Source organism: Bemisia tabaci, chromosome 2 (assembly GCF_918797505.1).
Source record: "Bemisia tabaci chromosome 2, PGI_BMITA_v3".
In the NCBI taxonomy this organism is placed as follows: Eukaryota; Metazoa; Arthropoda; class Insecta; order Hemiptera; family Aleyrodidae; genus Bemisia; species Bemisia tabaci.
In genome coordinates this window covers 1,112,495-1,128,258 of record NC_092794.1, presented here as the reverse complement: position 1 = coordinate 1,128,258, position 15,764 = coordinate 1,112,495, and the positions used below count along the sequence as shown (strand labels likewise).

Here is a 15,764-nt window from a genome sequence, read left to right as displayed (position 1 = left end):
ATGAAAATGGGAAACTTTTCACACTAAACTCTTCAAAACTGCAGGGCGACCACGAGGATACGAGGACGAGGATCTAGAAACATCTATGAGCACTACTGTGTGATAAGCCTAAATAGGTGGTGCATGGAAATATAAACAGGAAGACCCAATCATCGGTTTAGTTCACTACACCCTCTGCCAGGGAGCGCTGATGTCAGCGCTAACCGGAGTTGGGGGTCCTTATTTATTCTCTCGGTCCATGCACCGGGCTCGGAACTCGTCGAGCAGAAGGCGCCAGCTCTCCCATAATACATTACGGCTCTACCTGTCTATGTATTCTATGCTAATAATGTAAACAAACAGAGAACCTCGTTTGTGACAAATGTTTCGCGCCCATCGCACATGGAATAGAGAACCGCGCTCTTTGGACCGTGCTGTGGCCGTGGTAGTAAATGGTAAAATGAAAATTTATCTTACAATTGAAAGTTCTCGACTTCTCTTATTTAATTATGAGTATTTGATTGATTTATGACCGGTCAATGACTAAATTTTAAAGAATTAATGCAATTAACTCATGAAGAATTCAATTGATTTACTGTAGCTTCTGATATGGCTGTTGTCCCATTGCAAGCAAATGTAATTCGCCAAATAAGCAGTGCGCAAATAGTTAGCTCAATATCATCTGTCGTTAAGGAACTGATGGAAAACGCAATTGATGCAGGAGCAAACTGTATTGATGTAAAACTGGTAAGCATTGTTGCATATCCATGTCAAGTGGAAAGGTTGAGGTCGGAAGTGCTTGTTTGATACTTCTCATGTCGTGGCACATGGTACAAGTGGGTACAAATGTGCGAATAGGCCACCGTCCTCCTCTCCCTTCATCATTAGAGCCGAATTCAGGTTTTTGCCTCCTGGTACCCAAAAAATTTTGCCGTCGCCCCCTCCCCTCCCCCCCCCCTCGAGATATACGGCGACAGACTGATCTGATACCTAGGGATCTTTTTGATGTGACAAAAGTAAGTATAAATTGACTCTTTTACCCTCAATTTTTCCTTCGACTCAACAGAAAATATCTTTTCATCTATATTTTGTATGCCTTATCGGCAACACTATTTTTCCCCGATAACAAGCCGGAACATATAATGATTGCGTCACCCGATATACTTGACAGTTCAACAGAATGAAAAAATAAAACATCAACTAATATTCTTTCATTTTATTAGTCTGTTGAACGCTTTCATAGGGCGGCAAAACTCAAACAAGCCAGTCACATTTAAATGCTGCGAATCGGCACATCGGATGAAGTCATAATTCTAATTTGAAAATGGCGGTTTTTGCAATATCTTCTTGCTTTCTGTATTTTTCATCAGTTTTAATTCCTTGCTTATAATGGGAAAATGAATGTTGTAAGCAGCACACAATTGGTTGTAATAGTCGGCAAAATTGTTACCTGTATTTCCCATATCATGTGAAATATCAGAAATACTCTAAACAGGCTCATATTAAACACATCAAATTTTCTATATTTTATTTCCTTATGAGTGAAGGGGGCAACAATCGGGATACTTTTTAGTGTGAACATTTGTCCTCTATGGTCAGATGTAGCCTAATTGCAGTTGTAAGATATGAATCCACCTACATTAATATTAGTGAAGACATTGTCAATAATGGTCGCTGAGTGATCTAAAACTTGCGTAGGATCAAATATTGTTTGCCTTAAGTTCTCTTGGTGCAAAATTTCGAAGAAATTACTTGTTTGATTATTTTCAAGATCTAAGTTGATGTTAAAGTCGCCTATGAGCACAATTTTTTGATTATTTGGAACCTCATCGAGGAGGTCTTCCATGGATTCTAAAAATGTCTCTACGTCCCTGCTAGGAGATCTATAAATACAATGTATAAGATACCTAATTTGCATTGATCAGAGTGTAATAGCAGGCAGCAATTTCTTGTTGCATTTCAATCGACTGATTTTTCCCAATGCTGCATTTAGTAACATAATTCATCAAGGAACTCTTGATTCATATGGCGCAGCCACCTGCTTTATGATCTATCCGACAGAAATATGAAACTAATCTGTAGTTTTCAATTTTGATACTAGTCAATTCTTCTTCTTTTAAACATACTTCAGTTACACACATTATGTCGATATCTTCTGAAAAGAGGAAATCCTTCATAACAAAGATTTTTTTTCTTAAGTAAGTAGGTACCCCATACTCTGATGAAAAATTCTAAGGTCTCTAGCTCAAGTGACATTTTCTAAAAACAGATCGTACCGTTGTTGACAGCTGCTTATCGGCCCTCTCGTGATTGCCGCGTCCCGATTTAACAGTTGAAATGACCCAAAATAGTTTTATCCATTTTGGCAAGTTCGATTTTACCATTCTTATTAAGGTGTTGACCGTGAGTGGTTAATAGCTTGCGATCAAAATCATGGACATCTAACATGTAAACATTGTCAAACATGCCAACTACGTTACATAATTTGCTATTTGTTTTCCTGATTTCCCTATTAGTATGGGAGTCATTGCTTGGATCATGGCGTGGCGGAATTGTTGCCAATAAAATATTTTGGTCTTCATCAGTATTAAAAAGCATTTTGTAAAGATCGTTGTTAAAGTTTTTGGCATTGTTCTGGTATACATCTTTTGATTCAGTCATTAATAATAAATTTTTGTTACCATCATAACTAGTATAATTCAAGAGATTTTGCAAAGTAGAGCCTGGACATACACTAGAAGTTAAATTAATACTACATACTTATATCTCTAAAGTGGAGGCTCACGTCTACCATGACTGTTAGCAATTATTTTCACGCCAGGTTTTTTTTTTAGTGTGCATTCTCCCATGATGTCGGACCCAGACCCGAGACCTTGTGAAGAGCACCGATCACGAGTCGTAGATCACGAAAATATATGCCATATTATATATATATATATATATATATATATATATATATATATATATATATATATATATCCGCCTTTTTGAGATTTTTCGATTTTTGAGTAGTTATATCTTTCTTACGTTGAAAGATGTTTTGACCAATTTTTTTGCATTTAGTAGAGACTCATTAGAACTACTATTCTGCGGAAAAAAATTGAAATTTGAGGCAATAGATTTTGAGGGGTGGGGCTCGAAAGTGGGGGGAGGTCAAATCTTGTCCACTCGATAACTCGAGCGAAATTGAATATTTTGAGCTGAAATTTTTACGGGTGGTAGTTCTCCCCTAGGACTGGTTTGGTATTGAATTTGAGCTAAATCGGCCGAGCCATTTAAAAATGGCGAGCTTTGAAAGTTTTAGGCGAGGGGTGCGCGGCATGAGGGGAGCCGGCCGGAGCAGGGCCGCACAGTGGGTCGGGGGAGAAAGTTTTTGGACAAGCTGATCGTCGCACGGTGGGTCAGAGGGAAGAAGTTTTTGAACAAGCTTTTCGTCGCTCAGTGGTTCAGGGGAAGGAAGATTTTGGACAAACTGCGCGTCGCACAGTGGGTCAGGTGAAGAAAGTTTTTGGAAGATCTGTTCGTGGCACAGCGGCCCAAGCGGCCCTCAAAAATCCCACTTCGGGAAATATACTTCCTTCCCGTGGTGGATGCGCGGGACACTTAAAAAGAAGAAAAACTAGATGTGCAGACGACCCTGAAAAGAAGCGCGCGAAGCGCGCGTCCTGGGGGGGCTTGGGGGGGCGAAGCCCCCCCCAAAAACCGGCGCGGAGCGAAGCGGAGCGCCGGTTTTTTAAATTTACATGTACTGCGGTTATGGGAACCTCCACAAGCTAAACAAGAGTTTGTGTTCTTACTGTGAGGAGGATTGCGATGAGAATTCTTACTGTGAGGATGACTGCGGCTCCGATAGTTTCCTGAGTTTTTCTTGAGTTTGGGTCTAGTTTTATGTGAAAACTTGCTGATAGTCGTTGAGTGTTGGGCAGAAGTGGGCTTGAGGATGGCAGAGGCTTGAAAGGAAGATTCGAGGTTAGTCGCCACAGCGACAGCAGCATCGAAGTTGGCAGGTTGTTTCGTTACAATTTCATCGCGAATGTCATCGCTAAACAGGCCGTTGATGAACTGAATACCAAGCGAGTAATCTAGGAAGTCGCCAAACTCACAATATCGCGCACCGGTCTTGAGGCGAGACACAAAATCTGATATAGACTCATCAGCGTGCTGATGAATTTTCCGGAAGGTGATGGCTTCACTAAATGTGTTACGCGATTTGGCATAGTGAGAAATGAGCTTGTTTTTGAGTGATGCAAAGTCGAGCGAACTAGGAAGGACAGGAAAACAAAGAACGTTTAATGATGCATTTAACTCGGGGCCCATGTGCACCCGAGCCTGGTTTGCCCATTGAGTTTTAGGCACATGGCAAAGTTCAATTTGAGTTCGAACCTGTCGAAGTAATCCTCTATCTGTTCTTAAGATGTTGTAAAGAAAGCTTCAAAAGAGAACCGGGAGGCGGATTGGACAGTCCGTGAAGATTGGGAAGCGGCAAGCTGCAGGACCAAGTTAGTTAATTGGGCGAGTTTAGCTTCGAGGCCTTGAGGTTGAGGAGGATCTGTTTCACCATCCGACATGATGCGATGCAGACTTCACGGGGTCGAGCGATAGCGCGAGAAAAACGCGACCGTTAACGCAAAAACACGTTAAAGAGAAAGAGTTCCGAATTCTGAAAATCGGAAGAAAAGCTCGTCGCCATTTGTTATATCGGAAAAACTAAGGATGATGGAAAAGAGAAGTGCACGAGTTGCGTGACATAACGACAGAGTATACAGGGTGATCCAAAAGTCCCTTCCACCCCCTCTAACTTTTTACCTAATTGAGGTAAAGATTTGAAACTTGGGGGATATTCCTAGGTCAAAGGGAGCTACTTTTTGGCCCCCCTAAAATTTTCAGGGGGGCCCCCCTTGGGGGGGCAACGGCCCCCAACTTTTAATTTCCAAATGGGAAGACCCCCTTTGTGATAGCTCGTTCGAAAGAGCATAAAAAAAGAAAACTTTTCGCGCAAACCCGAAGTCAATATCTCAAACCGTTTCAAAATGGCGGCCGGTTAAAGTTCAAAATGGCCGAAAATTCACACCGGTTATTTGTCGATGGATTTGCGCGAAAATCGGTAGGTAGGGGTATTTTGACACGAGAAAAACGAATTTGACGTTAGATTTTCAAAAAAACCGAAATTTCCAAAATGGCCGCCGGTTAAAGTTTAAAATGGCCGAAAATTGTCACCTCGGTTTTTTGCTGATGGATTTGCCTTAAACTTGGAATTTGAGAGTATTTTGGCATAAGATAAACAAATTTGAACTTAGATTTCTAAAAAAATCAATTTTTTGTCATTTTTAACTTTAACCGGCGGCCATTTTGAAAATTTCGGTTTTTTTTTTGAAAATCTAACGTCAAATTCGTTTTTCTCGTGTCAAAATACCCCTACCTACCGATTTTCGCGCAAATCCATCGACAAATAACCGGTGTGAATTTTCGGCCATTTTGAACTTTAACCGGCCGCCATTTTGAAACGGTTTGAGTTATTGACTTCGGGTTTGCGCGAAAAGTTTTCTTTTTTTATGCTCTTTCGAACGAGCTATCACAAAGGGGGTCTTCCCATTTGGAAATTAAAAGTTGGGGGCCGTTGCCCCCCCAAGGGGGGCCCCCCTGAAAATTTTAGGGGGGCCAAAAAGTAGCTCCCTTTGACCTAAGAATATCCCCCAAGTTTCAAATCTTTACCTCAATTAGGTAAAAAGTTAGAGGGGGTGGAAGGGACTTTTGGATCACCCTGTATTGATAAAGATACATGCTTGCCCTGCAGGCTTGACACCTAAGTAGCGACAATATCACTACTCGTACATACTACCAACTGCTACATAACACAGTGAGTGCTGAAACAACCTATAGTTCCTAATTGCAAAATGAACTTCCCCGGATTCTTCATTTTGCAATAAGGAACTATAGCCTTTTTTCGTAATTTTTGGCAACAGTGTGATGTTTTCGAAGAATCCGTCAACACAGGGTGTTAAAGGAACTCCATTGCAATAAAATGAACCATCAAACCGCAACATTGATCGTTTTGCGGAAAGACGCCAATGGTTCTTGCAAAAGTTACTCTCCTGAAAACCTATCGTGCTACCTATATTGCAAAATGCTATCCAACTAGGGTTATGAAAAACAGGGTTTTCATTTATTTGAATCCCCCTCCCCCTTGTTACTAAAAATAATTACAGTACCTAAGCTTGCCTTCAAAAATGCAAAAATACTTTCATTTAACAAAATGTTTTTACTTGCTTTAGTGGCTGAGATTTATTCTACTTCGGTTGAACTTAAGGCAATAGTTTTTTGTTTCTTGGAATTTAGCCAACTTACAGGTGACCCATCGGATTCTAAAATACTACCAAAATATGAGTAGCCATGAGATGCCACAGTTTTTTTTTCCAGCATCAGCATAAGCCACCGGAATCAGAGGTTTTCTTGTCGTAGGTTAGATAATATTCTTTGGTTCCTTGAATGTAATGCAGAATTCTCTTAGCCGCAGAGAGATGCTGTTTGTGGTGACATGTGTTGAATTGACCGCGGTAGCTTACAGTATAACCTATATCAGGACTTGTACACACAGATACATACATCAAGCTGCTACTGATCTATTGATATTCTTGAAAGTTTTCTCTGTTGGTATTCTGCTCAAGTTTCAACTTAAGTACCATGGATGTTCCGACCGGTTTGCATGACTCCATTCCAAAACGTTTTAGAACTTGTTTGACATAGTCCGCTCGGTTAATTTGAATAACTCCTTTCGCACAGTAATAAGTAACTGTCTTTCCCAGACATTCTTTCAACTGACAGTGGTCCTTCATTTTCAATGCTTTTGCACCTTTTTACTTCAGCTGGTTTGTTTAAATTCTGCTGTTGGAGATGATGTAAAAATCATCAGCGTGCAGAGATATCCGCGATATCCGCGGATTGTGAGATATCTATCTTCTTCCTTGATGTACGAAAATCTCAAGTTCAAAATGATGGCTTTTAGTGAATTTTTTAGTTTGCAAAACCAAGCCTGATTTGTTCAGTATGAGGGAAGAGTTTCTTTCTTGTGAACATTATGTAGCTCTACTTATAGCTCTAATTTTTTTTCTGTTTTAGGATAATTATGGATTGGATCGAATTGAAGTTACAGACAATGGCAGTGGTATCTCCCACCAAAATGCTCCCCTCGTCTGCTTGCCTAGTCACACTTCCAAAATTAATAGCTTGCATGATCTTGGTAGCACAGTTTTTTATTGTTATTGTAACTTGTTACATTTGCTGCCTTTTTTAACAATATAACAATAAATGGAGTGCCATGAAAACCTGTATGGAACACCGAGTACGAGGGTTGGCTATTGATCACTTTAAAACATGAACAATTTTAAGTGGAAGTGAACAGGCTGCTGAATTTCTGTCATCCAATAAGTATTAATGAAGGGCAGCATTGTCCTCGTTTACTGATGCGTGCAACTAGATCACTTTTGACTAGTCTTTTGCAATCAAGTTGAAAATAATCAGCTGCCAATGTATCTGGCGTCCGGTGCTTGGGTAATTGATCGGCAGATCTATGCATGTAATAGACCCTTTCAGCTGCCATGGCATAATAGGGACGGATCCAAGTGGAAATTCTCTTGCTCCTAGTCATACTTGACTAATGTTTTACTCTCCCAGGAAAGTATTGAAAAAAACACACCAATGCACTCTTACAAGCGAGAATCATTTTCTCTTCAGAGAAACAACGAAAACTTTCGCTGAATTTGACTTTCTTTAGCATTAACTTTGATCCGTTTTACAGGATGTAGTTCTCTTGGCTCAGTGTTCAAGAGAGTCTAAGTACCTTCTACACTTGATATCCATGGAATGCATTAGACGATTTGATCAAACAAATAAACATTTAGGAAATACCTTACAAAGATAGCAGCAGTGGTGTCTCAGAGAATCTTGATGAGAAATTATCAAAACTATGGGATGGGGAAAATCGATCGAATTTTTCGAGTTTATCGATTCGGCTACCACGGTAGCAGATCCAGAGCAAGGTGGAGGGGGGGCATTTTCCAATGTCGATTTGTGGGTCTGGGGGACAGTTTTCAGATCAAGGGAGGATCTAGGGGACCTCCCCCAGAAAATTTTATGAAAATAGCTCCTCTCAGACTGGCGGTATATGTTCGCCCATAGCTCTTCCAACATGCATGGACCAGGCACCTACATCATTTTGGGATGTACACATTTAATTATATTACATGGTCTTTGGAGTAGAGTTAACTCCAGGAGAGATTGCAGTTGTATTTTTTCCTCGGAACTCACACTTTAAGAAAGGAGGTGTTAAATAAACTTCAATCATTTCTGTTATTTTGATCATTTTAATTGAGCAGAAATGAAGGACAATGAAGATCCCAGGTTGTCTGAATGTTTCCTTACATAGAAATCAGTAACACAACATAAAAAATGTCTCAAAGTGAGCATTCTTTTAAAAATTTCCTGCTCATCATCACAGAAATGAAATCCATTAATATTTTGATTCAACCCCATCTATAAATTCTCATGGAAGCTCTTTTTAAGTCTGTACTTTTTCTTATTCTTATTCTTCTACTTTTTTCAGAGATATCGCCTCGAATTTTTTTGTGACCATCAGTCTCAAACAATCCACACGACTATTTGTTTCATCAGCTTTTTAGTTGCTCCAATGTTTTCAATAATTTACGTAAATCTCATCATCTGCATAGCATTTCTATATTTTTTTTTTATCCAATTGCAGAAAGGTTAGCAAGTTATGGCTTTCGAGGTGAAGCATTAAGTGCCATCTGCGCTGTGGCGCAAGTTACAATTGTCACACGATCAAAAGATCATGAGCTTGCCATGGCTTATACCTATGATTCCAACGGGAAAGTATCTGAATCAAGAATGGCACACAGAGGCAAAGGTATGACAAAATTCATAGTAGATTGATTTCTCTTTTTACGTCTTTTAAACGTTTCATTTGCCTTTTTGCTGACTTTTAAGTAATATGTGCTGCAAACGAGTAATTAGTATCGCAGCTTTTGAGCCAATTTATTCTCAAGAAAACCTAGAACCAAGACAAAGCAAGCGTTTCTAAGGTCAGAACAGATGTTCGGTATAACTCGCATTTTACTTTAGACGTTTTGTCTGATCAACATTAGACATCTTCAGTGCTAGGTAGAATTAAAACGAAGGAACTGAAACGTGCAAAAAATAGATACAAAAAAAACTACATTTTGGAGCAGGCATACGTAAAACAAACAAGCAAAAACAAGAAAGTAATAGAGAACAAAGGATAACGAGGATGCGAAATTCTCGAAAGTTTCTAATCAAAGTGAACAAATCATTGATAACACAGGTATGTGAGCTTTCAGATGTCTAGCAGCGAGTGTACACAATCAAACATAGAGGGCGACAGTCAACAGAGGCCAGCAAGGAACGTATTAGAGAAACTGACGATCGCCACTGCAGATCGCCGCGCCGATGCAAGCCGCGTCACTCCTGAAATTAACGGTAGTGGTGCATTTCTTATTTGAATTGCCCCATAAAACAGTCTTACTAATGTTCTTTCTTTTTTATTTTCGCTCTGAAGATGTCTGGTGTTGATCAGACAAAATGTCTGCAATAAATGTGAGTTGTACTTAACATCTGTCCTAAACATAGAAATGCTTGTATTGTCTTGATTCTACGTCCTTTTGTAAATAAATTGGCTCTAGAGCCGAGTACTGGTTACCTATTTAATGTACATACATACATTTTTATAAGAAAAAACACTAAGAAATGACCTGAACTGAATGTAACAAGGTAGTAAACTGGTGCTGCGTCCATACCATTTTGCGCGGAAAATAAAGCCGAAAAGTTCCAAAAAGGAGGAGTAACGTTTTGGGCCTTTTCCGGCCCCACCTGGATTTTGCTAAATGTTTCATATTTTCAAAGTACTAGTCTTAGGTAGACTCTGTGCCAAATATTAGACCGAACGGAGCCCATGCAAGGGCGCAGCAGCGCCTCAAACCCAAAATCCTGGAATCGAAAAACAATTATTTTCGTCGACTTTTTCGACTGTTATCACTCTTCCAGCACATGATTCTTATGTATTTTTTTGCGTACTTTTCGTTTCTGGCCTTTTTAAAGGCCTCCGATAAATTGTAAGGGGCCTTATGGCCCATTGTTGCCATTTTTGGCCCATTTTTAGGGATTTTTTCCATTTAACACATTCAAAACTCAATTTAATCCAAAAACTGTGTACATTTTTGAAAAGTACGTAAAAAAATGATTAAAAAACGTTCAGTAAAATTTTTTCCTACGTTGCCAAATTTCCGAGAAAATTGGTCCCAAAGTGTCAAAAACGGCAAAAAATCGATAAATCGCCGCGTCTAAGGTTCAAGAAAGTGGAGTACATTTTTCATACTGTACCAGATAACAGCTCTTATCCATCCATACAACATACTAAAATATCATAGTTGTACCTGGATTCCCACGATGTGATAATTGACCGAGATGTCGATTTTAGCGGCCTTTTTATACTTGACGGCAGCTCTTTTGAATGTTTTTCGACCTTAGTCACCCTCTATGGGTGTGTACTATGTGTATTTTTCTACGTACTTTTCATATCTGGCCATAAAAATGGCTTCTTGTGAATTTTAAAAGGCCTAACGGTCCATTGTTGCCAATTTTCACCAATTTTTAGGGGTTTTTTCAAGTTTACGTATGTGAAACTTAATTTAATCTAGAAACCGTGTACAATTTCGGAAAGAACGTAAAAAAATACATATAACGTGATTTGTACCTTTTCCCTACGTTGCCAAATTATAGAGAAAAATCGTCCTGAAGCGCCAAAAACGCCAAAAATTGGATGAATCATCACGTCGAAGGTTCCAGGAAGTGAATTTCAAGTTTTCTTTCACTACAAATAACGCATCGAAAATAGAAAATTGCAATGCATCTCAAGGAACATGTAATGGCGCAGATGAACGTGACAAAATGGGCCCTCAAGGTGCTTTTACTTTATCCTTCACTACAGTTCACCTCTTTATTCCTGTAACCTCGAGATAATCCTTGGTTCTCAAGATGCTTGCTACAGGCCAAATGTACCGAACAACAGAAAATGCGTGGAGAAAGTGTCCGACGATCTGCATGAATGTCATAATTCACTTCCTGGAACCTTCGACGTGATGATTCATCCAATTTTTGGCGTTTTTGGCGCTTCAGGACGATTTTTCTCTATAATTTGGCAACGTAGGGAAAAGGTACAAATCACATTATATGTATTTTTTTACGTTCTTTCCGAAATTGTACACGGTTTCTAGATTAAATTAAGTTTCACATACGTAAACTTGAAAAAACCCCTAAAAATTGGTGAAAATTGGCAACAATGGACCGTTAGGCCTTTTAAAATTCACAAGAAGCCATTTTTATGGCCAGATATGAAAAGTACGTAGAAAAATACACATAGTACACACCCATAGAGGGTGACTAAGGTCGAAAAACATTCAAAAGAGCTGCCGTCAAGTATAAAAAGGCCGCTAAAATCGACATCTCGGTCAATTATCACATCGTGGGAATCCAGGTACAACTATGATATTTTAGTATGTTGTATGGATGGATAAGAGCTGTTATCTGGTACAGTATGAAAAATGTACTCCACTTTCTTGAACCTTTGACGATTTTCGATTCCAGGATTTTGGGTTTGAGGCGCTGCAGCGCCCTTGCATGGGCTCCGTTCGGTCTAATATTTGGCACTGAGTCTACCTAAGACTAGTACTTTGAAAATATGAAACATTTAGCAAAATCCAGGTGGGGCCGGAAAAGGCCCAAAACGTTACTCCTCCTTTCAATTAGATTCAAAAATTTTGATCTCTAATGAGTACTATTACAAGACTGAGGGGGTGAGTGTTCAGCTAAGGCAGCTTGCATTGGAGCATCAAGTTGAGGTCATGCCGATCTCCGAGGGTATCTCAAGAGTGAAGTCCCCATAAATTTTTCAAGTAAATAAAGCATGTACTTTAAAAAAGTATTATATGGTTCGAAAGATTATATCCTAAGCTATTTTTATTCATAATTACTTTTTCAATCGATACTCCTTTGGAGTCGTGGCAGCAGTTTTCCTAGCCCTCGTCGCAGTGCTCAACCGCCTCCTCGGGGAAGAATCGCGCCACTTCTTTATTTGCGTCATCAGCGTAGAGTGGTACGGTTTTTAAATGCAAAGGGCTTAAACTCCATTGATATTCATCGTCAGTTAGTAGAGGCTTACAGAAACGAGGCTATGGACTCAAAAAACTTGCGCAAACAGTGTCGAGAATTCACAGCAGATAGCACCGACATTCACGACGAAGAAAAGAGTGGCCGGCCGTCGACTTCAAACGAGACAATTGCGAAGATTAAAGCAGCAATGCTTAAAGATCGAAGGGTGATGATCGAGGAGCTTGCTTTTTTGGTTCCTGGAGTTTCGCCGGCCACTATTCATCGAATTTTGGCAGACAAACTTCATTTCAATGAAATGTGCGCTCAGTAGGTTCTACGAATGCTGACGAAGGACCAAGAACAGCGATGAGTGCAGTCTTCTTGCACGAACTCCTTTGAAAATTGAGTATCTGGGATCATCTCCCCTATGGCCCAGCTTTAGCCCCCAGTCACTTCCACTTATTCCTATCATTGAAAAAACACTAGGGTGGACAACACTTCGACGACGCTGACAACGCGAAAGAAAGGTGCGGCGCGATTCTCCTGCGAGATGGCGGTTAAGCACACGACGAGAGCTGGGAAAACTGCTGCCACGACCCCAAAAGTTCATTGATCGAAATGGTGTTTAAGTAGAAAAATATCTTAGGATATTAGCTTTCGAACCACGTAATACTTTTTCAACATATATGCTTTTATTTACTTAAAAAACTTATGGAGACCTTACTTTTGAGATACCCCTCGTATAACGTTTTGGGTCTTTTTAGACCTCATTAGTAGATCACACTTGTCAGTGAACGCAACTTAGCATCCCGCAATATCCAAGACGGCAGCAAAATGCCATTATGAATATGACGCGAGGCATGACACAAAAGTGTAATCCTCGCGCTATATACCATCGCCGCTGAACAACTCTTATAACGGAACAAGGAAAACCCCAAAAAATTATTATCAGGCAGGTTGGAGATACGAACGCATCTAGACTCAACCACCTGCTCCAGAACAGGAAGAAACACAGAACCCCAAACTGTGCGTATGTATGAGGAAAAACAAGAAATGGCCCTAGCTGTATGTAACAAGGTGGTGATATGGTGCTGGGTCCACACCATTTCCGGCGAAAACAAAACTAAAAGTTCAAAAATTTCAATTAGAATCAATAATTTTTTAGCTCTAATGAGTACTAAGGCGAAAAATTAATACAGGGGATCTTTCAGGGTGAAGAAAGTCGAAAAATCAAATTTTTCATTTCCCCTGGAAGTTGTGTTCACTTACTTCTGGACAATCTCTGGAATCTAAAAACTTAAATGGTCTCAATTTTTTTTTTTTTTTTACACACAGTTTTCCCAATTCAAATTCCAGCTATTTGTAACGGTCATGAGTTTCGAAACAAAAATGCAGGGCCTGCCTCCATCTCTGAAAACGAACAAATGAGCACCAGATTTCTCTCTTGGTTTATACCCTTTAATAAATATCATGCATGATTTCAATGAAAAACATTTCAAAATATAAATAATGGTCGTATGTTCCCAAGTGAACAGAATTATTACTTGCTAACAACTGATGTTGCGACTCACCAAGAACTTCAACCTGGTAATTATTAATACTTCCTCCCACTTCAGGTCATCCTTACGCAACACCGACGCCGACCGGATTACGTTTGCGCCAATTAAACGCTTTTTGGTATGAGCATTTATCTCCAGAGTCTAGCTGTGACGGTCAAGAGTAAACTTTTTCGAACGCTCCTATCCCCTTATGGACGAATTATACTGCGGATTTTTTATCTTCTAATTTATTTTTTACATTGGAGAAACGTTTTCAAATATTTAATGATGTATAAGTTCTCAGATAACGTTTTACTCTGTGAGTCGTAACAATGCAAGCTAGGAACCATAGTGTCGGGATGCAGGACGGTTGTGAGTTTGACATCATTCAAAGGGTATAAAATTACAATAAACCATGAATATTAGGCATTTTTTTAATGTCTCTTTCTTCCAGAAAGTGTTTTCTTCATATTTAGCCCAAAAAAAATAGGAGTAGAACATATTTATATGCTGATAAAAGACCAGGGACAAGAATGTCCTCATTGTCCCCTATTCCGAATGTTCGCCCATCAGTATAAAAGTAAGGGAGAGAGAGTGTTCAAAATTCTTCCCTCTTCCCTCCTGACCTACTTATCAGAATTTCAAAAATTTAGTCTTATTTTGCTGGTGAGAGTATGCAGAAAAAGAATTGCCAATAATGCAAAACTAATTTATTTTATTTCTTCCCTGCCCCTTTAAGACCCACCTTGGTAAAGAGCTTGATGCAGAAATGGCTTTCTTTGCCCCCCCTCCCCTTTCAAATCTACATTGCGGTGTTTCAAAATCTTATCCTCTTTTTTAATTTTTTGGATAGAAACCAACCCACATCCATACTCAAAAATTATTGCGTTTTCTCTCATCTATATAGAAGTTACTTCCACAATATTTTAAGCAAAAATCTAGGTCGGTTTCTTTCCAAAAAATTAAAATCAGAGATGAGATTTTGAAACTTCGCAATATAGGTGACTGTTTCACTTAACTCTATCCAAAAAGCTAGACAAGATCCCCCCCCCCCCCCTGCACGAAAATTTGCAGAATTTATTGTCACTACTCGTTCGGAAGTCAAGATCATGTATCCATGAGCCCCTTTTAAGGCCCCTCCTACAAGCATTGAATCTGGGTTTTTTGAAAATTCCATTGACGTTAAAGCTCTTGTATGTTAAGGAACAGTCATTTGTGCTACGGGGCTATTTAAATCCTTGCCGGTGAGGAAGCAGATAATGAGCAAGAACAAAAAAGCACAGGAAGAACTGAGGAATGTTGAACAGGCTGTTAAATCTTTTGCTGTGATACACCCCAATCTCCGAGTCACTTTAGCCCACAACAAATGTCTCATCTGGCAGAAAACCAGTGTAGCCAATTTGAAGCTGGCATTTCTTCAAGTTGCATCCTCTGCAGTCGTTAAAAATTTGGATTTCCTGGATTACAAAAATGAAGAAGTGAGTACATTTTTTGTCAAAAACTAAGAACGAAGAAAATCGTATGATTAAAACTTTTGAATTGATCTAGGAGCCTTCAAATCTGTGGCCCTAGCCCGCGCGTCCAAGTGGCAATGGATTTTTGTCCTTTTTTGCCGCGAGAGAAGGGGGAGGGGAGGAGGGATGAGAGGGAGACAGAGAGAGGAAGGCTTCGAACATTGGAACAGGAATAATAACATTAAATATCTTTCATTGTTGTATCTTTTCATTGTATTAATATATTCCTACCTTGTGGTGGTAGAAATATATTAATAAAATGCCTTGTGTGATATCCAGGCCTGCACTCCCCTACCTACTTGAAACCTAGATCCAACCCTGATCATTTCTCCATCCAGCTCACATGTTGCCTCTCGATCTCGGTCACAACGATAGATGGTATAATGATGTAAGGATAACTCACTATTTTTAACAGATTCATTCAACCACGTCTCAGTAATGACCAAGACGTCATACTCAAGAGTATAATATTGGATATTTCCATTAAACTCTTCCATCTTTTAGGCTCCTTACATTTTGGTAATAGAATCTGATAGGCGTTGAGCGTTTTTTGTGT

General features: G+C 39.5%; 1 protein-coding gene across 6 annotated transcripts in view; it reads left to right on the top strand.

Moving 5' to 3' along the window:
• The first annotated feature begins 329 nt into the window (after nt 1-329).
• LOC109035987 (uncharacterized) overlaps nt 330-15,764 on the top strand; it is a 60,291-nt gene continuing 44,856 nt past the window's right edge. For 3 of the 6 annotated variants that reach the window (XM_072296504.1, XM_072296506.1, XM_072296503.1), the window contains exons 1-4: nt 737-995; nt 7,096-7,216; nt 8,735-8,899; nt 14,898-15,172. In XM_072296504.1, the coding sequence (XP_072152605.1) occupies nt 747-995; nt 7,096-7,216; nt 8,735-8,899; nt 14,898-15,172 (810 nt within the window). In that variant the 5' untranslated portion in view covers nt 737-746. The other 3 variants (XM_019049870.2, XM_019049869.2, XM_072296505.1) reach the window with 3 other exon arrangements.